Here is a 26,750-nt window from a genome sequence, read left to right as displayed (position 1 = left end):
ATAAGTGGCGCACAATTGTGGAGTTTTTTTCGATGATGTTGCACTTTTCCTTGAAGTGAACATGGAACTGCTTAGATTTTTAGCTAACCCTGCCATCGGAAAAAGGGGGTTACTAAAGAGTTGGTCCCATCAGGATTTTCCCATTATTTAACGAGGGTGTGCACATCTTCTGTGTTCCTGGTTGTTGGGGTTTGGTGCACTGCTATTTGAAAGATCGGACCAGAAGCTTGGATGTGTCGCTTGCCCAAACTGTGCTCTCGCATGCCTATGTTTGTAAACGCTTAAGTTGATTCCAGAGAACCACTTGCTAGCTCTATAGCGAGTGCTCACTCCTAGCTTTGGAAAGTGACCACTCTCTAAATTGGCCAGGAACCAAGGCAATGAGCAGTGAAGAATTAAAAACCCCTTTGTTATTGAAAATCTATATTCTCAAGAAGTAAACTGCAAAGTTGGTTCATTTTACAAACCCTTTCTCTTTATTTTTTTTTTTTAAACTATTGAGTGAGTCAACTCCCTTACGAAGCTTCTTTTGGCTGCTGTTGGTTTCAATGTTGGCATCGGAGAAGCTGCCAGCACCTTGCAGATTTGCAGGGAACATGTAGAATTACATTGTGCCAGCTGATTCTTCTGGCAACCCAAGGAATAAGTAATGGCACCGAGCCCTCTGGAGACAGAACATCTGTTTGCACATGGACCGGGGATGTCCTAATAAACTTGTCCGGTTATTATACATATATAGTTGGGATGAGTTGGCACCGGTTGTAGTATAATCACTGTTGCACGAAAGTCATTAGAGCCTGATCAAGCATGCAGCAATGTGTGGATAAGTGCGGATTAAGGGGACACGCAGCAAGCCAGTCATGTGACTATTAATGGCCGCTGATGCAGTAAGCATTCCTCTTGGCACAGTTTTGACATTACTTTACTAAATTTCTTTTGGTCATCGTACAGATTCATCTATGGTGCAGAGCACTGGGAACAGTTGTAAAGTTTAATGGCTCTGGTTAACCCCTTGCACTGCACAGAACGTCCAACGATGCAGTCACCAGATGTCAAGTACTTCCTCCCGTGTGTTACGTTTCCTCCAAGGAAATGGCTTGAAATACACAATGAGCCAGTTCTATTTTTTGTACTTTATTTATATTGAAACACAATAGGCTTACATATTTTACCTGCTGTTGGAATTGTCGGCCCATTTTTATGTCTCTGGGGGTTGTTGTTTTTGGTTTGTAGCTTTCTAGTATGGCCAGACATTGGACTCTAGACTGTTGGTTGATACGACTGCATCTAGATGTGGCCAGTCAAGATTTGATGAGGTCAAAGGATCTTTGGATGCCTTCCCTCTGCGCTGTTCTCTGGGTGCTTAGTGCTTTTAGTTCTCCTCATGTCCCTCTAAGTGAAACACTTCCCGCATGGCAGGCAGCTTGAGCCTGTTCCAGGTGTCACCCCTTCGTGGTGACTCCAGGCTCTCCTATGCTGCTGTGCCTCCTTGTGCCCAATGGGTCCAGGAGACCCGCAATCTCCTGTCCTCTGGATTTGGTTGCGGGACCTGCAGTTCCCACACAACCATGGGCTCCGGTATCCAACCTTCAGCGCTCAGTCCTGGGGGAGCTCAGCCACAGCTCCTATTCCCACTCCTTCTCTCCTCTTGCCTCCTCTTCCTTCACTGTCTGCTCTGACACACTAACTCCGCCTCCAGACCAGAACTTATAGGGAAGCTCCCCCTTCTGGTCTGGAATCAGAAAAGATGTTGGATGAGGATTGTATTACCTGCTAAGGCCTCTTTCACACTTCAGTCTTTTGGCGTCAGTTTGAAACCGCCATTTTCGTCAAATAGCGGATACGCCATTTTTTTGGGGGGCGGATCCGATATTTTCTCATAGACATGCATTAGCGACGGATTGTGGCGGATGGTTGCCCGTTCCATCCGCCATGCGACGGATCCGTCGAGATTTGGCAGACGTCATCTAGACATTGACGGACATTGTAACGTTTTTTTGTCTGTGCCGAAATGGCGGTTCGCGACGGATCCATCGCGTCCGCCATTCCATAGAATGGCAGCCTATGGGCGACGGATCCGTTGCGACCGTCATTTCGGCGGATCCGTCGCCCCAATCCGCTTTTTCAATTGCGCATGCTCCAAAAAGTAGATACTTTTCCCAGTCAACCCCCAAGTAACGGATCCGTCAAAAAAATGGATCCATTAGAACCGTTTTTTTTCTCAACAATTGTGATGGATCAGTCGATCCGTCCCTATGTCGGAGCTAACTGACGCCAAACAACTGAAGTGTGAAAGAAGCCTTAGGGAATCCCTTCTTACATCCAGGCATGGCATCTCCCACCCCCTCCCCCGAGGAAGGCAATGGCACTGTGGCAACCGGACTTCTGGGGTGCCACACTTTGCTGTAGAGTCAAAAAGGAGAGGCATTCCTTGCTGTCACAAAGTTTTCCTACTAAATGTGAAGATGCTCCCTTGGTTTCCAAAACCAGAAAACCCCTTCCTAAAATAAGCCATAGCAAAGGCTTCATGCCTGGTATGGACATTTAGATGTGGGATTAAAGTGGCTGTTACTGCAGTGGAAGTTTCTGAACTTCCCTTTGAACTGCTCCATATAAAGAATTTTCTGTGAGAGGTGTAAAGTGAAACTTTTCTTTGTTGACTTTCCCTATTCAGGTCCCTACTTCTCTCTTAATCCTAGCACAACCTGTCCAGCAGGCTTAATACCTGTTTCAACCATCTTGACCAAGTTCTTCAACATTTATTGAGGCTCCTAATAGTTTGACAATGTCAAGAACCTCAATAAATTCAACAACCGAGTTGTCTAGTATTAGTCTGAATGAGGTCTAGCCATAACCTGTTGACAAGGTGGGTACTGTTTTTGGGAGAGACTGACCTGTTTTCCTCATCCTGGACCATTTAGAACAAAAACATACTTGACGACAACTTTTGGGTTAAAAAAAAAAAAAAAAAAAGTTTCCTGCCTACCTGTGCCTCTCTGCAGCCCCTCTGTGGAAGAAACTTTTTTTGTAAGCTCTGCTTTCCAAAAGGATATGGGAGAATTCTGTAGACGGAGATTTACAAACGTTTACAGGAGTCAAGGAGGACACAATATGCTTTTGGTTTGTGATCCCCTCAGATTTCCAGTAAGATCTAGAACAACGTCTTGGAAGGCTAACTTGATGGATCTTCTTGGTTTCCAAATCTTCACTTAGAACTTGAGTCTTTTGGCGATCTCTTCCATATTTTTATTTTATTTTATTTGTTTATTTTTTCCTCTCTTAAGGACCATGATATGGCTCTAAAATATCAAAGTATAGGTGGGGTGCACTGCCATGAGAAAACTAGGATATGTTACCAAAGCATGTCCAGAGAGATTATCAGAGTTTGGAGGAAAATAGAAGTGTGTGATTACTAGATTTGACCAATTTAATTGCCGGCGGATTAGTCCAGCGTCCAGTCTTGTCCTCCATGGCAGGTCGGTCTTCACTTCTTCTATCTGGTATCTTGGGCACCTGTGGTGTTTAGTATTTAGTTTTTACGGATCATTGACTCTCAGTTCAGCCATGTCTGACCTGGTTTACCTGCCGTCATTCTGTACAGACAGCATCTTGTTGCCCCGTGACCACTGTCTTGGTTTGCCCAATATCTAGATGTCTGATAGGGTTAGAGTATTTTGGTTTTTCAGATTTTTTTTTCACTTCAGGCAAACATGTTTTTGGTCTTGGTTGAGTAGTCCTAACTCTGGCTGACTGCTGGACCAGACAGATCGAAATGTTCTGAGAGGTGCAGCGAGGCCATAATGACCTTCTACAGTTCGATCCGGACTGTTGCTTCTTGTCACAATAGTCCTTTTGATGTAACATTTTGGATTTCATTTAGGAGTTATTTTTTTCCAAGACCGACCCTACCAAAAAAAAAAAAAATGCGCCATTGATATGTATTTACAAAGTGGAAAATGGAGACCTTGTTTCTTTAAAGTGTTACAAGGACATTGCTAAGTGATGTATTTTTGTATGGAGCCGTGGCCGGTGGTCCGCCAGTCGTAAATGTAACACTTTTATTTGACAATTAAGAGTATACAATTTTCTCTTGCTTTGTCGGAGGTCTTGGTTCTGTTTTTTTTTTTTTTTTTTCTTTGTTACTTTTTCTTGGTGGGGAGGGTCGGAGACTTGTTAGGCTACTTTCACACTGGCGTTAACTGCATTACGTCGCAAATGCGTCGTTTTGCCGAAAAAACGCATCCTGCAAAAGTGCTTGCAGGATGCGTTTTTTCAGCATTGACTAACATTAGCGACGCATTTGCGACGCAATGACACACGTCGCAACCGTCCTGCGACGGTTGTGCCGTGCTGTTGCGGACCGTCGGGAGCAAAAAAAGTTACATGTAACGTTTTTTGCTCCCGACGGTCCGCTTTTTCCGACCGAGCATGCGCGGCCGGAACTCCGCCCCCACCTCCCCGCCCTTCCCCGCACCTCACAATGGGGCAGCGGATGCACTGGAAAAATGCATCCGCTGCACCCGTTGTGCGGCGGGGACAACGCTAGCGTCGGGGACCTCGGCACGGCGACGGGCCGAGCCCGACGCTAGTGTGAAAGAAGCCTTACTATTGAGAAGTGCCTCCCCTGCACCTTGGCTCAGTGAAACTTTTGTATTTTCTCCTATTCCAGACGACATTTTCAGCGGTTACACATAATTGCTGGGTAGTAACTTCTGGCATTTCGGCTGTGTCATAGACAGGTCATAACGGTTTATATAGCTACTTAGTAGTTACCGGCAGTGACTTTTATGAGTATTTTTGTGTCGGGGTGTTTATTTTGAAAATGAGTTGATCGGTTTATGACTTAGAGATTTATTCTAATTTTTTTGTCATTTGTACAGGCTATTAGTTTCCAGGCGAAGTAATTAACATAGCATTAGCGAGGGAGTTGTACACTTGATGGTGTGACCAAAGCTTTACAGAAGCTATGATTATATATTTCTAATACAGCGGTCCAAGGCGTATGGTAGGAGGGATGCATAAGAACTGAGGTCCAGAACTCGACCCTCTAGCCATTGGTTGTATGACTGTACAGTCGTGGTCTAAAACTACAACTTCCAGCACTCTGGGGGGCTCTGTAGTTTGACAACAGCTTGATGGTCATTGGTTGGTGAACCTCGCCCCCCACTACTGTGCATCAGCACAAGCATTCGGTAAACCAATGCAAGTGCCAGAGCCCATGTTTTTGTTTTACTAAATTTGACAGTAAAAAAAAAAACGCATTTAATTTCAGACGCTCGGTATAATGGGATCATTGTGTTCTTTCAGCTTGGGCTTGCTTTTGTGCGGCAGGTAGACATGTAGGCCACAGCTACTAGTTTTCTCTTCTATAAATAGCTATTCTGTGCCACGGAGCTGTGTGTTTCCATGGCCGTCCTGTCATCCAGAGGTCGATCTCTCTCTGCTAGAGAAAAGAATCAGCGCGTTAGTATTCTACAGGTGTCGGCTCGTCGGAGGCGAGCAGCATGTGACAAGCAATGTGCGTGTAATTGTGGCTGAGTGACTTTCTTTTGTGGATGCTTGCTCCTCTGTAGCCATTGTTGGCCCTCTGTTTTGGAGTGGATGCTCGCTCCTCTGTAGCCATTGTTGGCCCTCTGTTTTGGAGTGGATGCTCGCTCCTCTGTAGCCATTGTTGGCCCTCTGTTTCGGTGTTGATGCTCGCTCCTCTGTAGCCATTGTTGGCCCTCTGTTTCGGTGTTGATGCTCGCTCCTCTGTAGCCATTGTTGGCCCTCTGTTTCGGTGTTGATGCTCGCTCCTCTGTAGCCATTGTTGGCCCTCTGTTTCGGTGTTGATGCTCGCTCCTCTGTAGCCATTGTTGGCCCCCTGTATTGGTGTGAATGCTCGCTCCTCTGTAGCCATTGTTGGCCCTCTGTTTTGGTGTGGATGCTCGCTCCTCTGTAGCCAATGTTGGCCCTCTGTCTTGGTGTGGACGCTCGCTCTTCTGTAGCCATTGTTGGCCCTCTGTTTTGGTGTGGACGCTCACTCCTCTGTGGCCATTGTTGGCCCTGGACTTAATGTGAAAGCTTGCGCTTCTGTAGCCATTTGTTTGTAGAGTGAAGGGATAATCCACCACTTGGACCTACGTGTATGAGGAAATCGGTTTACCTTTGAGGATGTAGCACAACTGATAGTCAAATCAGAAGACCATAAGGCTTAGAGAAAGTCCAGCATGTTGAAACCTCAACTACACCTTCATAACTTTCTTCAGGCCACCAAAGATGACCAGCTTACTATAAAGTCAGGGGGATCTCTAGAAATGACTTTGGCAATTTCGATAGTCAAGATCCCATTTTAATATTTTCTTGTGTAAGCAAAGGATTTATTTTTATTCTGTAAAGTCTCTTAAGCGTCTGCTAGATCCCTGTGTTTACTGTAGCATGAAATACTCCCAAGGATTTCGTGCCTTTGTTATATTTCATTACTTTACTTTTTTTTTTTTTGTATTCTGCTCAGTAACCAAGGTGAAGGAATGTATGTTCCCCTGTAGACTTGTTAGGTTTTTGTGCAGGGGCATTGCCCTCATTCCAATTTTCACCTACAGTGATTTGTGGTATGTTTATATAGTAACTTTATCTATAGGAATTCAAAGCCTTTGACATAAGGCAGATGTCAGGGTTAGAAGCCGGCTTGGCTGGCTAGAGGTGTTTAGACTTTATTATGCTTTTTTTTTTTTTTTTTAAGCCTGGTTCCAGACCTTTTTTGTTTGTTTACAACAAAAAAAAAAATTCGTAGTATCCAACAAGGCAGCCTGGTGTCTTGCCGTGGTCACTGAAGTCAACTTTTTATGATGCTGTCGCCCATTGGCATACCCAGGTTCCTGGCACTGGAATACCTAGGTGTAGATAGGCTAGGCATTTCTATGTATTTGTAATACTGGGAATTACTTCAACATGCAAATTTTGTTAGTCTTGTTGGAAGCTGATGACAGGAGGGGGGAAGCTTCTCTTACTGACCCAGACTCATCTATTATAAACTAACAACAAATGATTCAATCAGGAATGTAGATATAGGGGTTTTCAGTGGTAAAGGTCACACCCGGTCACTAGTGCTTAAAGGGTGGGGGGCAAAAGCTACTCTTCCGGGTGGCCTCCTTCAGATTTTGCATTCTGAGCCTCCAGCTACGACTCTGGAAATTCTTGGAAAGATGACACGCATTACATTTACATGCCTTATTTTTCTCTGCGGTCATATTTATATTTTTATTTTTTAGTATTTTTCTGACACGGAGATGCATTAGATCTGTATATTGGAAGTAAATCCACTTAACCAGACTAGCTCTATGTTGTTCGTTGTGCGTGCGCGCTGTGCAGAACTAGAGAAAAGGGAGTCGTTGCCCATTGCCTTATTAAAGGGAATCTGAGTAGGATCCACCCTCCTAAATCGATGGACATGTAGGTCATAGGAACCTGAATGTTATCCTATTCCAGAGAGATCCACATTTTTTTTCTTAAGATACAAATGAACTGTTTAGATCTATGGGCCGAACACAGATCTCACTGAGAATCTGCCTCCAGAGCTTATTTTACATGAAGAGGGAGATACCAGTGTGAGACATGTAATGACTGACAGTCTACTCTTTTGGATTTACATTTCTCACACTGGTAACTCTCCCTTTCACTTACAGTGAGGCAGATTGTCGGGGAGATCTACGTCAAGCCTGTAGATCTTAAAGGGAACCTGTCACCCCCAAAATCGATGGTGAGGTAAGCTCACCATCAGGGGCTTATCTACAGCATTACAGAATGCTGTAGATAAGTGCCCGATGTTACCTGAAAGAGGAGAAAAATAGGTTATAATATACTCACCTGGGCGGTCCCGCTGTGGTCCGTGGTCAAATGGGCATCTCAGGTCCGCTCCGGTGCCTCCCATCTTCATTCCATGACGTCCTCTTCTGGTCTCCGCGCTTCGGCGCAGGCCTACTTTGTCTGCCCTGGTGAGGGCAGAGCAAAGTACTGCAATGCGCAGGCGCCGGACCTCTCTGACCTTACCGGCGCCTGCGCACTGCAGTACTTTGCTCTGCCCTCAACAGGGCAAAGTACGCCTGCGCCGAAGCAGCGGCGCGGAGACCAGAAGAGGACGTCATGGAATGAAGATAGGAGGCGCCGGAGCAGACCTGAGACGCCCATCGGAGCGGGACCGCCCCTGGGTGAGTATAATCGAACCTCTTTTTCTCCTCTTTCAGGTAACATCAGCGGCTTATCTACAGCATTACAGAATGCTGTAGATAAGCCCCTGATGCCGGTGAGCATACCTCACCATCGATTTTGGGGGTGACAGGTTCGCTTTAACATATGTAAACGAACCAAGAAAAATGTGGGTTTCTCTGGAATAAGACATCGGATTGCAGATATCAAGGTGTTATTTTATTCAGCTTCCTATGACCTGGATGACCATACTGGCGGCTTAGGAGGGTTGATCCTACTGACAGATTCCTTTTTTTTAAGGTAGTGTCCAGTAAAAACAAGATTTGTTTTTTTATTTTTTTTTCCCCAGCAGCCCCATGGAGCATGAATGTAGGGGTGGTTGGTGGTCCAATCTACTACACCATTCTAATGGTGACCACAGTTCTTGCTGTCCTCTGGATAGGTGATGACTTGTTTTCACCAAACAAGATCTTTAAGGTCCAACCAAATCACTCAGAATAGTACCTCCTCTTCATACCCATTTCACAGGACAGTCCTATAAAAATGGGATGTAGACTTTGCTGTCGAGACCATTTTAATGAAGCGCAAGACTAATGGCACACCTACTAGTGCCAAAGGTATTGTTTTTGTGATACTGCCTTATACAATAGGACTTCAAAAAGAAAAGATGGCTTCTGCAACTTTACATTGAGTAAAGCTGACTGCTTTTTTTGGGGGGGATGTTCCTAGGCAAAGCAGGGGTGAGACTAAGACAAGTACCGCCCTCTAGGAACCCATTGTTAGTCCATATGTGGTGGCGGCATGCTTATTTTAGAATATGGAGGTGTAACATTTACAATTCCGACACTGAAAACTTACATAAAACATTCATAGGAATGGAGAAATTTAATAGTTTTGTGGATGAAAGTAAATTTTGTTCCTCCATAAATCCAGAGCAATTCTACAAAAGTAAAGCTAATTTTTGCTTAAAAAAAACATGTATAGATCCATGTTCATTGAATGGATGTATATGGGCGCACAACCTCCACACAAGATATCAGGCTCATATAATGCTGGGGGATGGGTTGTGCCAATGAACCATATTTATTGCAGAGTAACCCCTCCCTGCCCCACATTCTTTCAATTCCCTGTTTACTGCCTATTCATTTGCAAACACCTGCTAGATGGTTTCAGCCTCTCGAATGCTGGATATTTACATGAACAATTACACTCATCAGACGGTGGATGACACATTTTGTAACACGCTCATCGTTTTCCAGTCGTTAACATCGTGTAGGAATTGTTGTTGTGAATGGTTTCCAGCTCATATAAGCGCCATTATCATATCAATAGCACAAAAAAATGTAGTAATGCGTGCAGCATAAAGGGATCATGTAACACAAGTGGGTTTTAGATTGTGTGACCCCCCCCCCCTATACATGCCTGTCCTTTAGAGTCTGGAGGTAGCGGGACAGATTGCCTTTTTTTAACAACTAAGCCATACTTCTATACCCGTCCAGACTCTTTAGTGCGACCATGGTGGTGCCTAGTGGTGTTTCCACACTGTTTAATACCAATTTCATGGCGTCCATGCAGTATGATGTCCCCATAATGCCCCTTAATACAATGGTGCCCCTTTACAGGGGAAAAAATAAAAAATAAACTAGCCTCATTCCTAGTATGGTTGGCGCACATCTCCACTTTTTCTTCTTCGTTTCCCGTCACAGCAGACATGTAATAATGTATCTGTCTCTTGTGCCAAATAACCCCCAGATGGCACAGGCGAAACGGGTCAGATACATGATGGATCTGTATCCTTTAGCTGGTATGCCTAGGTTTGTGGTCCCGTAAAGCAAAGCTCCCTCAGGGGTGCTAAGAACTTCTAAATGGCAATATAATCATGAAGATGTCGCCACATGCTGGAACCTTTTACAGTTCTGAAAGTGTTTCAACTGCTAGAAAGTGATCTCTTAGACAGCTGGCTGTTACACATGACTCAGATGACCTCTGTCAGAGGAGATATTGACACCGGATGAATTGCAGATTCAGTATCTGCTATTAGGACCCTGGCACTTTGGAGGGTATAAAGCCTTTTGTCCAACAGTCCTGTTCTGCGTCAACGCCTTGGAATGCCGGGGTGGCTCATGGTGGACTCATCAGAAGATAAGTCTGATTAGTCATATGGGCCTGTGGTTGATGAATGATTGCAGCAGGAGCATTTTTTTTGGAGATTTGTACTAGAGTCAGGGGGAAGAAGAAGAAAGTGATTGCAGGGTACAGGAATACAGACTTAGTGTGGGTGTATATAGTAAGATATCTAGCTAAGCATTCTGATGGATCCAACTTCCTTCCCACTTTAGTAGTTGATCCGATCAAATTTGTCTTCAAGATTTCAACTTTTTTTTTTTTTTCTCCCCTCAGACCTTTACTTGCAGCTTCTTGACACTAGCAATAAAAAAAAAATCCATTATGTACTTTTGAGAGCTTATGGGTTAAAAGTGACAATGGGATTATATTATTTTTTTTTTTTCGTTCTGCCAGAATGAGAAAAACAGTATTCGGTCCCAAGTTTCCAGCCTTCTGGGGAGGGGCATGTGGCATAATCCTAAAATTATGTGCCTTGGAATGAGACGAAAGATTGCATGTAGGCCTGTGTGCTGTAACTTAAACTAAGCAGCAGCATCGCCTGCAGCATGGATGATTTATGATCCATAGGGTTATGCATGATGGGAGTTGCAGTATGGAAGGTAAGGAGAGGGTATTTTTTTATTTTTTTTTTTTTGCACCATTCGAGCTGCCTGTGTGATAAGTGGCGTCCCCCTCCCCCCCTACTCTTACTGCAGTAGGTTGTGTTCGACTGCCAGGGCTCGGTTAAATACTTGAATGCTATAAAACATGCAGATCTGTTCCCCCGAGGTGGTACATTTGCATGTTTCCTGGCCAGCTTGTGTAGCCGGGTAATTGCTGTATGTGGACGTGTGGATGCATGCGGGATTATCTGTGTGTGTCCAGATGTGCTCTTCTAAGTCTCGCTATAAGGGTATTAAAATATAAATTGTCTTACGGGAAAAAAAAACTACCAATAACATCCAGAAATAGAGTAATGCGGACGAGACAAAATACCCATCCACAATTTGTATGATTGCTTATGGCCAACACACCAACTGTCCACCCCAAGGAACGTAATTACTTTTCTATGGTGGTCAAATGAAGATCACATGGCACAAAGAAGACCTTACTGAGGTCGTAAATGAAATGCCCGTTAAAAATACAACATGGCTTCATTTTATCCAGATAGGGGGATGCATGGTGGGGCTCTTGCATCTCATGCTGAGCTCTTAGGAAGTGTTGACGACAACTTTTTATCTGTGGCCAACAATACGGTGCATTTGAGAACTTTGTGCGCCATAGCTAGGGAAAAGTTGGCTTTACGTGCTACATTCATGCCAAGTTAACCTGCCGGTTTTTGGCACTACTGGCCCTCTATCTACTTTGTATGAATTGTTTGACCTATGTCGGGGAGAAGAGAAAAAAACTGTTGGTCATTTCAAATTTCGAGGAGTCTTGCTGTGGCTCCTTGTTCTCTATTCAGGACACGTGTATGGGGAGTTTGTTAGGAATACTGGTAGCTCCCCAATGGATATCGAAAACCTTTTGCCACCTCATGCTGGAGCAGAGAGTGATCTGAGTAAACTGGTTCTGCACTTGCTGGCCAAAGATGTAGTAAACAAAGTGGGCATTGACTGTAGCTGACCTGGATGAGAAGAGGTGGGGCAACCCATCCATCCCATAAGTAACTAGAGGAGATGCACTGTAAAATCCCAAATGGCTTGCACATTAAAGTTCTTCTGGGACTTTCTCCTCGGACATTGTATTCATCCATTGTAGAATGTAATTTCTCCCCACCCCCCCCCACCCCCCCGGAACTATGTTTCAATCGATGGAAATAAAATGTGAGATTTTATTTGAAGTGCTGGATCCAACCCCTTCTTTAGCTTTATGAATTCCTAGCGGAGATGATTGGCTTCTCCTCATCGATAAAACGTGTGGACTTAAAGCAATTTCATGATATTGATAAACTTCTCATAATGCAATTCCAAAACATAATGAAGCGGCTCCAAACTACTGAAATGATGATGGCCTACGAGTTCTGCCTACACACACGTTTCAGAGCGAGAGTTGTAATTTGTAGAAATGTTTACCAAGGGCGCCAAGTGTTTCTCATGCCCTCAAGATGTTAACGGGACTTGGTATTAGGAAGTCTCCAAGTCCAGACATAACAGTTAACATTTTAGAGATCCTACTCTGTAACCTTTCAAAAAAGTCTGGAGCAATGAAAATCTGATTGTGAGAAAACTGGATGACAAGTAATGACCACTTTTACAGGTCCTACTTGGGGTGCCACTTAACCAATCTACTGCTCAAGTATATGGCCTTGCAGCTAAGGAATGGATTATCAAAAGGGTGTCTTTTAAGCACAACATTTTTATGTGGCACATGGACATCATATATGCGGGCTCCTTGCTCAAGGCTTCCTCTTTGGGAGCCAGTTTGGAGAGTCTGTAACAAAAAAAAGTGGCGAACCTGATGTATGACCGAAAGTATCTGCTAATTGTAGAGCTGCCTTCTGTTTAAAGCATTTATTGGTTCCTAAGGCATGCCCTCCACACACAGCCATTCTAAAATTTCTCTGCCCTCGGGGTCAGTGAGCTTGGATATTCATTCTATTCCCTGTTGACCTCTGTCATTGGGATCCTAGATGGATCAACAGTGAAGTTGTTTTTTTTTGTTTGTTTGTTTGTTTTCTATTTAAATAAATTGTTGGAATTTTTGGGAAATCTCCTAACATGTGAGGGTGTTTGGTAATAATATGTCTCTACTCTATCCAAGATTCTGATCTAGGTTTAGTTGGTGGAAAGTACCCAGAACTGTTCTCAACACTTAATCATATTCAGCTTGCAAAATTAATAAGTCATCATGCAAGAACTTTTTTTTTTTTTTCTTTTTTTTTTTTCTTTTTAGGGTATTCCCATGTTTGACTACGGTATTTAGTATGGTGGGGATAGCATCAAGTAGGGGTCTGAGCTTGGTTCTATCCCCATTTGTTTTTTTTTAACTTATCCAGGGAGTAGAAAGGTTTTATTTTCGGATGATTATGACCAACAAGAGCCATTTTGTTCTAGCCTATAGGCCCCATGCACATTAGACAAACGTTGTCTGAACCCACCAATGTCAGTGTGATTTACCGGCCGCCTAATACTTTTATGGGGGTCCCACACAGATGTCAGCTGAGCTATCAATCCAGGTTGTTTGATTTCTGTCGATACTTTGTTCTCAAGACCAGCCACAACCAGATGTGACAGTGGTTTTCTCTTAGAGAACTTGGGAGTGCTCTGTAGAACTGTGTATGGGGGGGGGGGGGGGGGTAGATGAGTGAAATGGCTGCAAGCTGGCAGATGTGTATGGAGTCCCTAATAAAATGTCTGATTGGTCAGGAATCTGTGTTATTCCAACTTTATACAATAGTGGTCCTACTAGTTGTAGATGTTGTTCCCAAGATCCCCATGTCGCTTAGCTGCTCGCTAGGTCCACCTCTATTGTTGTGTCCTGATTCCCGATTGTCCGAACCCTCCGAGTTCATTGACTGAGAGGTGCTATTTATGAGGAATTCTAGAGGGGGATCATTCAGTAGACCTCTTTTTAACTTTGTATTTTGACCTTAAGATGCCGATGGACACGTCTGGTGGTGTCTGATCTTCTGGGGAAATGCATGATCAGGTTATAACGTGCAACACGGCCAACCTTTCTGCCACCTGAAACTTTCCATGGACATTAGATGGTCTGTTTGTCCTGCCTATACTTTTAGGAATTGTTTGACGTAAATGTGTATGTGAGGTTGGGGGGGGGCTTTTTTTTTTTTTTCTCTCTCTTAACCTCCCAACTGAATGCTTTACACGAGGCTGAGATAGACCTTCATCTTTTCCGTCTTATGTCCCATTACTGTAACATGTTTTCTCGTATTGGGAGGGGTGAATATGATTTCCTTTATTAGTTTTGACAATTTTCCAGGGAGTGTCATCATCTTCCTGTAAGAGGTCTGCTTAGCTTACGAATAGTAAGACCTGGTTCATGCATTTCAGTTGTTGTTACTTGGAAAATTTTGGGCTATGGTTGAAAAATAAAATGCAAAATGGAACAAGGTAGTGTAGGTCCTTCTAGAAAAATGTTGTTTTTAGAAAGTTCAGACTAGACAACCAAAACACCTAAGGATATGGGGTAAGAAAAAGGTACTGATGCAATGAAGGCAGACCCAATAATTGTATGTGTCCACCCAACATGAATTCCTTCTGGTCCATATCCATCTTATTCATCACAGTCTACCTTCCTCAGTCTTGCAGGCCCAAGATGTTTCTGTAACGAACAAGCTGACCAGTATGATCGGTACGGATGTCACTTTGCCTTGTACGTTTAGCAGCACTGATCCTATCGTGCGTGTGACTCAGATAATGTGGATGAAAGGCAACGCAAAGTTGGCGGTGTATAACCCTCAGCATGGCACCCATGTAGAGGATACAACACATTTCCAGATGGTCGATCAGTCTGCAAACAGCGCAACACTCAAGATCTCAGGAGTCCGCTACACCGATGAAGGAGAATACTTATGCGAGGTGACCACTTTTCCTGGTGGTAATGTCAAAGCCACCACCAGTATGACCGTCAAAGGTAAATAATATACATATAAAACTGTTTGTTGAACCAATCGCATCATCTGTCATCTATAAAATATCTGGCATCAGGAAAATAAATCCAGCATAATATATGCCCATAAAAGCCTAGAGCTGCTGTGACCAAGAGATTGCTGCTGTGACCTGAAATGCCTACTGTCAAGCTTTAGTTCTGGTCCTGTGCGTCAGTACAATGGCAAAGCCAACATACCACACACACACTTTGGTAAATCTGCCCTAATGTTACATTTCAAGGAAGTAATCTCAAATCTGCCGATCATCAATCCTGTGTAAAGGCAAAATTCTACAGCATAAATTGTCAAATGCATGATTGGTCATTTTGCATGTACCAATTGTTGTCCAGATTGCCCTGTGAATTGGATTGGAGAAGGGGTGGGGCTTACCAAAACACCCAAGGGGATGGTTTAGGAACATTACTGAGTCAGCATGGAGGGTGGCGCATAAATGCACCAAAATTTTCACTTCTGTGGCTGGCATCTTGGGCACCTCCTTCCCTTTTTTTTTTTGTTTTTCTTTTTTTTTTTGAGGGTCATAACGTCAAACTGAACCAATCCCAAGGGCAGGGAAAAATATAAAGGGAAACTTGCACAAATACATCACCAGAACCACCATTAGTACATGACTAAATTACCAAGTTTAGTACAGTGATCAACTTTTAATGTCCGGTCAGCTTCATATAATATTGTATCGCATTAACCTACAACTCCCAATATGTCCTTAACAATAAGGAGATGATGGGAGTTGTTGTCACCAGCAATCAGACTGTGCACCATCCTGGAACTGGAGCACTGTTAAGCTGCAGGCGCTAGTACAAATTTTCACTTGCATCCAGGTACCTTTTTTTTTTTTTTTAAAGATTATGATCTTCTCTGATTTTGAAGTCATTCTTGTCCTTTTTCTATTCCTCTAGTACAGGCGCCATGGTAAGATTTCACATCCACAGCTCGTCTCTGCAGAATTCTCTCCAGCCTTCTGCAGCACATCCTCGCCTTATGCCCTTTAAAAATAGGTGTCAACATATTGCCACATGAATATAAAATATCTCCTATCCTGTGCCCATATATAATTGTGCTTTCTGCATAAAATGTGAACATCCTAGTACTCTTATGAGCCATTGCCTCCACACTGTCCTCCCTTTAAAAATAACCACCACACTGTCCTCCCTTATGAACTAATGACAGTCACGCTGTCGTCCACCTTCATGCTGTACTCATCTTCAGTGTTTCCCATTCCATACAGTTAAAAAAAGTTCTATGTAAGGGGCAGCACTAAATGTTATGCCATTATAGACAATTATGCCTTTTCTCCTGGCTTTTGTGGTTCTTCCAAATATGTTATATGGAGTTCCTAAGATTTACCATTCTACTTTTGCTTTCAGCCATGCCACAGAATTCTGCAGAAGCCAACACCAAGGTTGTCGCCGGTGACCAAGAACAGGTAGTCGCTACGTGCAATTCGGTCAATGGAAGGCCTCCAGCCCGAATAACCTGGTATGCTGCCATTCCTGGCAATGTGAGCAACAACATGGTCAATAACACTGATGGGACGTACACTGTAGTCAGCCAGTACTTGCTTACACCAAGTTGGACTGCTGACGGGATGCCGGTCACTTGCATAATCAACTATGAGTCCACAGACTACAACATTCCATTGAAATTATCCGTACAATGTAAGTATTGTTAACTTCTATTGAAAAAGTCCAGTTTTGGTGTTCCTTACACCTTTTGATTCTCGAGACGATAAATGACACAAAGCTTTTATGTTGTAACTCCCTAATCTTGTAGATACACCCGTGGTAACCATTGAGGGCTTTGATGATAATTGGCACTTGAATCGTAATGGTGTCTACCTCACTTGCAATGGAAAAGGCAACCCCCCTCCAACGTCATACACCTGGAAGACGTAAGTTTACATAGGTATTCCATTTTGAAATCGCTTTTCATATGTGATGGCCCTTGTTTTTAGTAAAGCTTAGGCTAGGACTAAATGTCAATTTTGGCCATGACATGTCGCGCGGACAAAGCTTGGTAGGTAGTGCTGCTACATCTTGGCGCAATACAGCTGAAAGGGGTCGTAGTGCGACCACGACAAACAATGCGCAAGTCCAACCATGTCTGATTATTTTTATTTTGTTGCGACTTGCTTGACACGGTCACAGTACCGTTGGGGTCACAGTTCACTAGTATTGCACTGTAATGAAGTAGTGATGCCTAGCCAACTTTAGATGTGTGACAGCTGTCACACCCAAATGTCTTATTGGTAAATATTTGGTTCCCGAGATTCCCACCTATTGCTCAAAACAAGAGGTCGAACTGCCCACCTTACTCTTGAGCATGAGCAGAGTGTTGTGTACACTTTCTTTGGAGTCCGAAAGGAACTCTGCTTTCGGGGTAGTGTGGGTTTTAGCCGTTTGGTTTGACTGACTGGTCTCGAGACTCGAAATCCAAAAGATCAACCCTAGAATAGATAAAATGCTCTTTAAGTTTTTAGTTAAACTTTAAAAAAAAAAAAAAAAAAAAAGTCCCCAATCAATTGGTCTCGTGAAATAACAAAATCGATAAATGTGGGTCAAGCAAATTCTCTCCGCCTCCGCTGTTCCTATCTGTTACGGCAGCAGTGCCGACATCGCATGCATCGGTGTGGCTACATGAATTGTTAATTAAAAAATGGAAACCCGAGCTGATGCTTTTAATTTTGCACATCTTGGGGCAATCCATCTTTGACCCAATTTAATAATTAAAAATTGACTCCAACTAAATGTTGTCCAAAAGCCCACTTTTCTCATTTTCTTGCCACGGTATTGATTTCTTTTCTTATTTTGAGCATTAGGACAAATGCTTATCAACCTTTTTCCTTTCTGTGGCCCCACCAAATGGACCAATATGGTACCTGGGCCTCACTACTAGTGGTGCAAGCTTTTGACAAAATGTTGCCAAATTCCTCCCTCCCCCCTGAATGTTGTAAAACGCTAAAATTCTCTGTCAATTGTGTTGCTAATTTTGGGGGTCATTTTGTGCTTTTTTTTGTTTTACTAAAGTGCGGATGGCTCGCCACTCCCTGCATCTGTCCGGGCAAAGGACAATGTGTTGTACGTGGATGAAGTGGACGAACGCGTCAATAGATCCTTCTTATGTGAAGTCACCAATGCCCTTGGGAGCAGAGCATCTCGTCAGGATGTCCTCGTCAGAGGTAAATACCCGTAGTACCAACGATTGCATGGGTGACCAGTATGCTGTGCCTGTGTGACTGAGCCAAACACTGTCCTAACAGACTGCTTTGATTCCATCCGGCCTCATGCGTCTTACAACTACTTCTCTTTTCCGTCACTCTCCATAATGGACAATTCATACATTCGATCATCCAGATGCCTACTCGCATCAAGTCCAATTGATTTGGTTTCCATTACTTGATGGTTCTCCTACTGTTCACCAATCACCAATCATTTGCTAATGTTTTTTTCCCCCTACTAATCCGGATGGAACGGCACACCACCACCGCATCTAAAATTGATTTTCTTGACCTTGGAATAAATTTTCATGCCCCATATACCTGTCCAAGATGCCAGCTTGTCATAGTTCATCTGCTAAATAATGACTTTCTGTCGATTCTGCATGACCTAGCATGATCACCTCCCAGGTCATAATATATCTGCTTTTAATAATTGTGACCAGCTTGACATTTTTGCTTGAAAATCCAAGAATGGTCTACAAGCAAACTGTTCAATGATGGCTCCTTTTTAAAACTTTAAATTGACATTGAATTGGTAGTATATATCCTCTTTAGGATAATAATTTTAAAGACTGTTCCAAGCCCGGTGGCTACTTTCGCTGAATACACGTACGCTCAACTCGTCTTTTTCTATAAGGAGAGGGTAGTAAGCCACTGTTGGACAGCAATGATGTTGGCTTATCTTCCTTTAGGAGAAAATCGATCCGGCATGCTGAAATTTAAGATGCCCAATCCTTCTTTTGCACAACATCTGCTGTTGGTAAAGAGTCTTGACATCATCTTACACAGTCGATAGTTAGTCTTTGCCTCGAACAGGAACAAATCTAATATATTAATTGATTGAAAACCTGCATCAATGGCTATGATCACATTTCTCATTTCGCATGCCTGAGTAGTAAAAAAAAAAAACCCAAACAAAAAACAAACTCCTAACTAGAGTAGCTGCACTCCACAATAACCCAATTAATGTCTGGGTGTTTATTGCAAACTTTGTATATAATACATTGGAGAATCCCTTTAAAGAGGACTTGTCACTAGGTCAAGATTGGCCAGCTTTTGCTCCTCTTCTATTTCCCCTGCTCTCCTGAGTATTCAGAGATATGAGCCTTTTTTTTTTTTTTTTTTAGTGCTGATTTTTATGGTCTTTATCAAGGAGGCGTGGCTTTAGGCTGCTCTACATAATTGCCTTGTGAGCCACGCCTCCTTGTGAAGACCATAAACATTAGCACTAAATTAAGTCTCACATCTTAGGAACTGTATTTCTATACATGTCCATGGATTGAAAATCCTCCTCGTCAGTAGTCTACCAGCGGCCCTGCTAAAACATCTAATTAGAAAACCACGTTGTTAGGTTAAACGAATCCGGATAATTATCGCCGAGGCTTGTTGACGTGATTGTATAATCTACATAGTATTTTAAATTTAAGGTATAAAAAAACTGGAAAAAAAAAAAACACATTGAGCATAAATTATATAAAATGTCATCTCCGACCAATGAGGAATCAAAGCAGATTCTAAATTATGGAGGATTGTCGAGGCATAATCGTGCTAGTAAATCGTATGTTTTCAGACATTGTGTTATTGGCATCTTCTACTTCCATTATAGTGGCCCCAATTAATTCTGGTCCCATAGCATGTAGAAAGTTGCAATTGTTGTTTTTTTTCTTTTGGGTGTGTTTTTTTGGATACACAGTGTATTTTTGTGGGAGGGCATAGGGACGCATCATATCATGCAGCGGACATATCACAAAAAAAAATCCAATAGAACAAACACTATGCCCTTCCTTTTTAATTGCATTGAGATGTGTATGGTATATTTTCACGGAACCAAACCCTGACCTAAAAGAACTTTTGTAACATAAAGCTGGGGCTACACTGTAACTTTGCCTGTGGCACATGTCATTCAGCCATCTTTGGCGGCATACCGCTGCTACATGACACCATAGTGCAAGTGAATGGGGTTGCGCTGTGACCCGTAAGGTACCCCAGCAAGCAAGTTGCAAAAAAACTCCAACTGGTTCCAACTCTTTGCAACTTTTTTATGAGGTGCTGTATTAAGCAAAACACAAAAAAATCCAATTGATTTTGACGTTTTATGAATTGCTTGTCGGGGTACCTTGTGGGTCACAATTTCACCCCATTCACTTGTGTGGAGCAGCCTTGTATAACTATCTTTTGTGGGTTGCAGCCAAAGTCTTGATTTAGTCCCAGCCTAAAGAAAAATCCTTTGTAAATATAAAGGGGAAAAAAAATAGTAAAAACATAGAAAGTAGTTTTAAAAACTCAGTATGGTGATTACTTGGTTCTGAAAGCCGAGTGACAGTCATTCTGGTCTCCATCATGGCTCTCATTAGGGCTGTCTTTCAGCTTTTCCAGACTAAAGAGCCACTGATTTGGACATGTATTATTGCATGCTTGATCAAATTTAACATTTGGAAGTTTGAGAAAGTAGAGTAACCGCCCTCGTGGGTGCAGAGTTGATGGATTTAATGGCTCTTGCCCAACATTCTCAGTGATCTGTAGCCAAGAAAAGGCGGAGTAGAATACTAAATGATTTGATAGCCATGGAAGACTCCCGGAGTAGAATGTTTTTGACTTTTTGATTTTTAGTGGAAATGCCATTTGAGTGAGAGGGAGGTTACCATACAGCAGCCAATCATAGTGACGCCTATGAGAGTGTCCGACATCTGTATGTGTGACCCTTCTGACCTATGCTGTTATCAGGCATATAGTGCTGGCTGCAAATTTGACCCATGAAATGCAAACTGTATAGTATCACATTTATCCATAAAGTGTCATAAACTGTGGAGCGTGCACATTTCGATTACTTTTTTTTTTTTTTCTCTTTTTGACGTACTGTCTTTTTAAGGCTTCTTGCTACATCGGAGGGGTGTGCACCCAGCACTGTCAACGGCTCTTTTGTTATTCCACACTCTGCCTTTTCCAGGTGAAGTAGGCCGGTGATAGATTTAAAGTTACTCATTTCCTACCTTACCAAATGAGATCATATGACTGTGACCTGAGGCATTGCGGTGGGGCGATGGATTTTTTTTCTTCTTTTTTTAATGTCCTGTTTTTCCAGTTCTTCTCTGGAAGGGGTTGAGTCATTGGCCATGTGTGACGAGAATTTATGTAAAATGGTTTTTACTCGGAGAAGTAGACGTTCCGAGCTGTGCTCATTTTTCTTGCGTCTTGGGTTATGACCTACTGTAAATTGTTTTTAGGAATAACTGGCTGATACCTTTTTTGGCATGGCACGATAACAATGTTTAATTGCAGAACTGTGTTTAATTACCGGAAGTTTAGTGTTATAATATAAAAGCACATTAAGAGTCCGGAACAATAATTCCTAACAGTATGGCTCGATCCTAAAGTGCTTTTTTTTAATTATTTTTTTAACGTTTATGGCTACGTTGTGCAGAAGTAGTTAAAGTGTACATAGCTTGCCTGTTGAGGTTTTATGACATACAGACAAATGAATCGACAGTCAATATGGCTGCCATTATTACTCTTGCAAGGAATATTGATATCCGTGGACAACTAACTGAATGTTGTGGTTGGGACATGGATGTCTTATGGCAGTACGTTTTGGTACCTATAGGTACATGTGTTTGAGGCGGCGTATTCTACCTTGGCATGAAGTAACACTTGGAGATGGCAGTCGTACCCAGACCCTGGTGCATGAAAGCACTGGCCATGTAAAAGGCACCAGTATCATAAATGGTAGGTGGTAGCCTATGATGGACTTTGCATTTGGACCCAGGAGCTTCATGTAAAGGCCTCATGCAGATTACAATAATCGGCCACATATACCGGCAAGACTGGTTAACCATCCGATGTGTACGGGGCCACCCAACACTTCCCAAAAAGATGCCACGTTAGAGAAGGGTCGGGTAGTTTGAGTGTTCTTCTGACAGCTATCATAAATGTATCACTGCCTGTACACTTTTGGCACGGTGTGATGGAAACTATAGAAGTTAAAGGAGTATGACAACCAGGAAGAAGTTGATGCGGTAGAGGGTGGTCTTGTCAACTGTACCCCATTGACGCTATTTCTCTATGAATCTGAGCATTGTTGGATTTCTATTTAACTGAATATTAAAAATCTAAATATATATCCCATCCATTGGATAAGTACTAACTTGTTGATCAAAGGTCCGAGCTGACCAATGGGAAGCTCACCAATTGGCAGAATGGGTAACTTTTATCACCATTAGCGTGCAGTCAGACTGCCGTCTATATCGGAACACCAAACAGAGTGGCCGGCGGCTCTCCCTACCAGAGCATGACTGCTGCATTGAAATATATGACGCTGACTCGCTTGGGTCCGGAGAGTTGCCGGACAGTTTGTGCACTGCATTCCAATCTCTCTACAACTTATACGACTATCTGATAGCACCCTTAGAATAAAAAAGCAGTGCACATTTCCCATCGCCGGTTTATTAATTTTCTATGTGTTGGTCGAACACTGGCTTTGTCCAGCAGCCCTATAGAGAATGAATGGAACTGCGGTTGGGTGGCCACAGGTGTCAGTGGACACCTACCAATCTATAGCTTGTCGCCTATCCTGTGAAGAGAGAACCAGCTTTCCCTGCACAACCCCTTTTTAAACTTTTTATTTTATTTTTGGAGATTTTTTTTTTTTTCTCATTTTCACTTATTTAGATAATTATAACACATTTTGCCAAAATGGGCAAATAATGTCTACTCGATGAAGCAATAACCAGGATGTGAATTGAGGAAGCTAGTCGTCTTGGCTGAGTTCGACAGGCATCCTGTTTCTTGTTTTTTCAATTATCAGAGGCTTCTTTGATCACCGTGAAGAAGAGGCCAGTATATAAAAAGAGAGTTAGCAATCAACAGGCAGGCATTGTGCTCTAATGCGGCTCTCCGGCTGACACTGCAAGCACCAGGCTGCTCTGGGAATATCGGGTGGGGGGGAAGGGAATCGGACAAGATGGAGATTTCTAGCAACCAGCATCCAGCAACATGTTCCCTACATTCATGCCTATTGAAGCAACTAGGTCAATTATTAACACGAGTACACGATGCAGCTGCGCTCCAATCATTCTGTCCTTCCCTACAATGAGTAGCTTTTGTATTTTCTCTTTCTAATCTGTGTGCTGTTTACTGACTTGGGCACTGGGGCTATTTTTGGACTTGGCCTTCATTTGTTGTCCTGGCCATTGTGCAACCTTTGTAACTGCTTCCTATTGAGGAAATGTAAAACAAATGGTGTTGGCTCCTCCATATTTCATTTTTTATGAAATTGTGAGAACACCAGAAGCAAAGCAGTCCATCCTTTCCCAACTGTCCGCTGGTCTCCTGACCAGAACTCAAGTCATGTATGCGCGTGTGAGCCTGCAGAGTTCTGGTCAGGAGATCAACATCTGGTCCAGAAATCACAATTCGTACATAGACCTATGGCTGCTGACTAAAGGTCCCCTTACACATTAGACTGACTTTGGCCACACTTGTACATTTGGCAGACAGTCTAATATGTATTGGGGCCTCCTGACTCTTCTTCAACAGATATCAGGGGAGATGAGGATACTGCATGTACTATTTCAGACTACCGATACTTTTTATTCTCCATAAATAAGCCACCAGCAGAAGTGACTGGCTGCGGCTCTTGGAGAAAACAGGAGCTCTTGGCACTCACTATGTGGTGCTGCTTCGCTTGGCATGAAAGTAGCCTGGAGATGAGATGTTGGGTCCAGTGAAATCTATTAACTGGTATAGAGGGATTGTCATGGCCTGGTAACTTTTTTTTTTTTGCATGTTGTAGACGAAGGCCACACATGTATGATGGACTCTTTAGTCAAGGCACCAGAGTTGGTGCTGGTGTTGGCACCGGGAAAAACTAGGCAGCTGCAGATTTCTCTGGGCTATCCTGTTTGGATTAACCTGCCCTATGCTTCTCTAGCCATGGTTGAGGTGAACAGAAGGATTCAATGGGTTCTGTTACACATGGTGGAGAAAGAGGACTAATATGCTCGCTTGCACCTGGTTAGTCGCGTGACTACTTGCTAGACAGTGGAAAAGCAGAAGGAAACAATCAAAGCTTTGTGACACATTGTGGGAGCACCAGTCCAACATGAGCAGATGCAGAGCCCAATGGGTTTTGGTGGACCATACCCATTTGGCTAAACATGCTTTATGCTTGTCTGGCCATAGATGAAGTAGACACAGGACCAATTTTGTTACCATTGGTTGTACCACAGGCAGAACTGGTGGAAGCACCTGGCAAACGCATTCAGATGCAGAAAACCCGGAGCTTGAATTGGTCAGTTGCCCATCTGGATAAACATGCTCCATGCTTATCCAGTCATGTGCCACGGATGGGTCGGGCCCAAATCTTCTTTGCTGCTAAAATATATATTTATTTTTTTTCCTCTATGGATAAAATTAAAGCCTCCAGTATCAATCACTTTTCATTTGGACTCTTGGCCATAGTGACCTGGTGGTAACATCTAACAATCTGGGCAGATACCTATCAAGACCTGAATGATTTAGTTTTTTGGAATTATTTAAATTTTTAACTGTAATGAATTTACAAGGTTACAAATGTTCTGACGTGAACCCTAACTAAGAATTCAATAAACTATAGTTGTAATTTGGTGCTGGATATTTCAATGTTTCATTTGGGATCGTGAATAAGTTACTTATGCTAAATGTGAGCATAGTAATTTGTAAAATATTGTTTTTTCCCCAAATGCTTACAAAACGCTGAGCAATAATGTGCTAATTACGTCTCCACCATCACTGTGCCCAGTATTGTAAGGCTATGGTTTAATTTGGGCTGTAGGTACTCGGTGATTTTTCTCTCTTGCCATCAGTCCCGGCTTTACAGTGATTGCTTGAAGGAGAACCTGCCACACTGTGCTCAGCATGCAATCAATTACCATTAGTTGCTCAAGTGCCAAGGGGATTTGAGAAAAGTGAGGAACTACCAGAACATTGGCAGTGATTTGTATTTCTGCACCTTGAGAATGGTAACGTTTCTGATGAGGGTCTCAAATTGTGTTCTAGTGAAAAGCTCTGAAATATTTGGCTTGGCAGGCAAAAAATTGTTTTTCAGAGGATCAGAATGTTGGAAACTTGTAGCATGGGAGGTTTATTTAATTTTTTTTTCCAGTATTCCTCTGGTTGAGGATTTCTGTCTGTATGAGTAACAATCAAATATTCCAGCTCTGGGATTTAATGATTGTGACGCTTCTAAAAGTGTCCAGATATTATTGCGAATAACCTTGTCTCCAAGGATGTTCCAGATGTTTGATCACCCAGATTTATCATAGTTTGTTGGTGTGCATTAAAGATCTCCCAAGGTTTTATGATGAATTGTAAAGACTTGATGAAAATTGTAATACTGACTTTGGAAATTGGTGGAAATTCGAGGTCATAGGCTTATTACATCTTTGTTATCAACCTGCCACTTGAATGCTTCTCATTTGGATACCAGAAATGTTTACACCCCCTGTTATCTTTTATACTACCCTATAGATTAAAGTATATTGGTCTTGAAGCATAAAATATATACTTGTGTTATTCCCAAACTGTCCAGTGCTACCTACTGCATAGTTGTCCTTTATTGCAGAGAGGTCTTGGAGGTCATATTTTTAATGGTGGACCACTTTTGCTCTTGATTCTTGAGATGATCCAAAGTTGAGCCGTCGCTCTTCGCGTTGGCGATCCATCACCTCATTAATTTTTTTTTTTTTTTTTTTTTGGTGTGTAGTAGAAAAGATTAAAATCAATCTCAACAGAAGAGTTCCTCACTGTATAGTTGAGCTCTACGTTTGAACCAACTTCGAAATATGGTTTTTAAAAGCGGGCAACTAGATTTATTACAAGGGGTGGAAGGCCTCTCATATGAGAAGTTGGGATTGTCTACCTCAGAAAAAAGATGACTCTGTACGGACCACACATTTATACATACAAAGGACTGACACATGACTTATTCCTTCCAAAGACCATATTAAGGATCAGGGGGCACTCATTACGGGTGGAAGAAAGGCGTTTCCGACAGCTAAATAGGATAGGGTTCTTTACAGGTAGAGCAGTCAGAAGGTGGAATGCCAACCACAAGAGGTAGTAATTGCAGACACTAACTGCTTTTAATAAAGGGCTGGACAATTTCCTGAATACACATAACATTGCGGGTTAAAATTAAATTGGCGACACAAAATTTCAGTTGGTGGAGAAAAGATGAACTTGATGGACCTGGGTCCTTTTTTTTTTTTTGTCTATGTAATTGATGAACGTCACAACTAAAGAACACCAACTATTGCTTAGAAGCTCTTGGTGTACTGATTGGTAATCCATCAAAGTGTTTCCAATGGTTCGTTCATTTCTATATTGAAACCTCTTGGGCTTTGTTTTTTTTTAATGGTTTAGTCGTTTCTGAATGGATGATGAAGGCTCGGAACAAGTTGCTTTTTGTTTGTTTTGCTTTTATGCATTTACGGGATACGTTGCACCAGCATCTGCTGTGGTTAATATTCTGTGTAATCCGAAAAGGTATTTTTGTGATCATATCCTTCAGCACAAACATGACTTCCCGTTGAGGCGTCTATTCTTCAGCCTCAGCACATTCGATGGAACTGGTTCTTG

General features: G+C 42.6%; 1 protein-coding gene across 2 annotated transcripts in view; it reads left to right on the top strand.

Moving 5' to 3' along the window:
• Positions 1–26,750, top strand: part of NECTIN2 (nectin cell adhesion molecule 2) — a 61,568-nt gene that overhangs the window by 7,706 nt on the left and 27,112 nt on the right. For both annotated transcript variants that reach the window (XM_077259835.1, XM_077259834.1), the window contains exons 2-5: positions 14,554–14,886; positions 16,288–16,578; positions 16,694–16,811; positions 17,947–18,098. In XM_077259835.1, coding sequence (XP_077115950.1) covers positions 14,554–14,886; positions 16,288–16,578; positions 16,694–16,811; positions 17,947–18,098 — 894 coding nt within the window. The remainder of the gene's footprint in view (positions 1–14,553; positions 14,887–16,287; positions 16,579–16,693; positions 16,812–17,946; positions 18,099–26,750) is intronic.

This window comes from Ranitomeya variabilis, chromosome 4 (genome assembly GCF_051348905.1).
Source record: "Ranitomeya variabilis isolate aRanVar5 chromosome 4, aRanVar5.hap1, whole genome shotgun sequence".
In the NCBI taxonomy this organism is placed as follows: Eukaryota; Metazoa; Chordata; class Amphibia; order Anura; family Dendrobatidae; genus Ranitomeya; species Ranitomeya variabilis.
The sequence above is the reverse complement of the archived record's forward strand: the minus strand, read 5'-3'. Positions and strand labels throughout refer to the sequence as shown.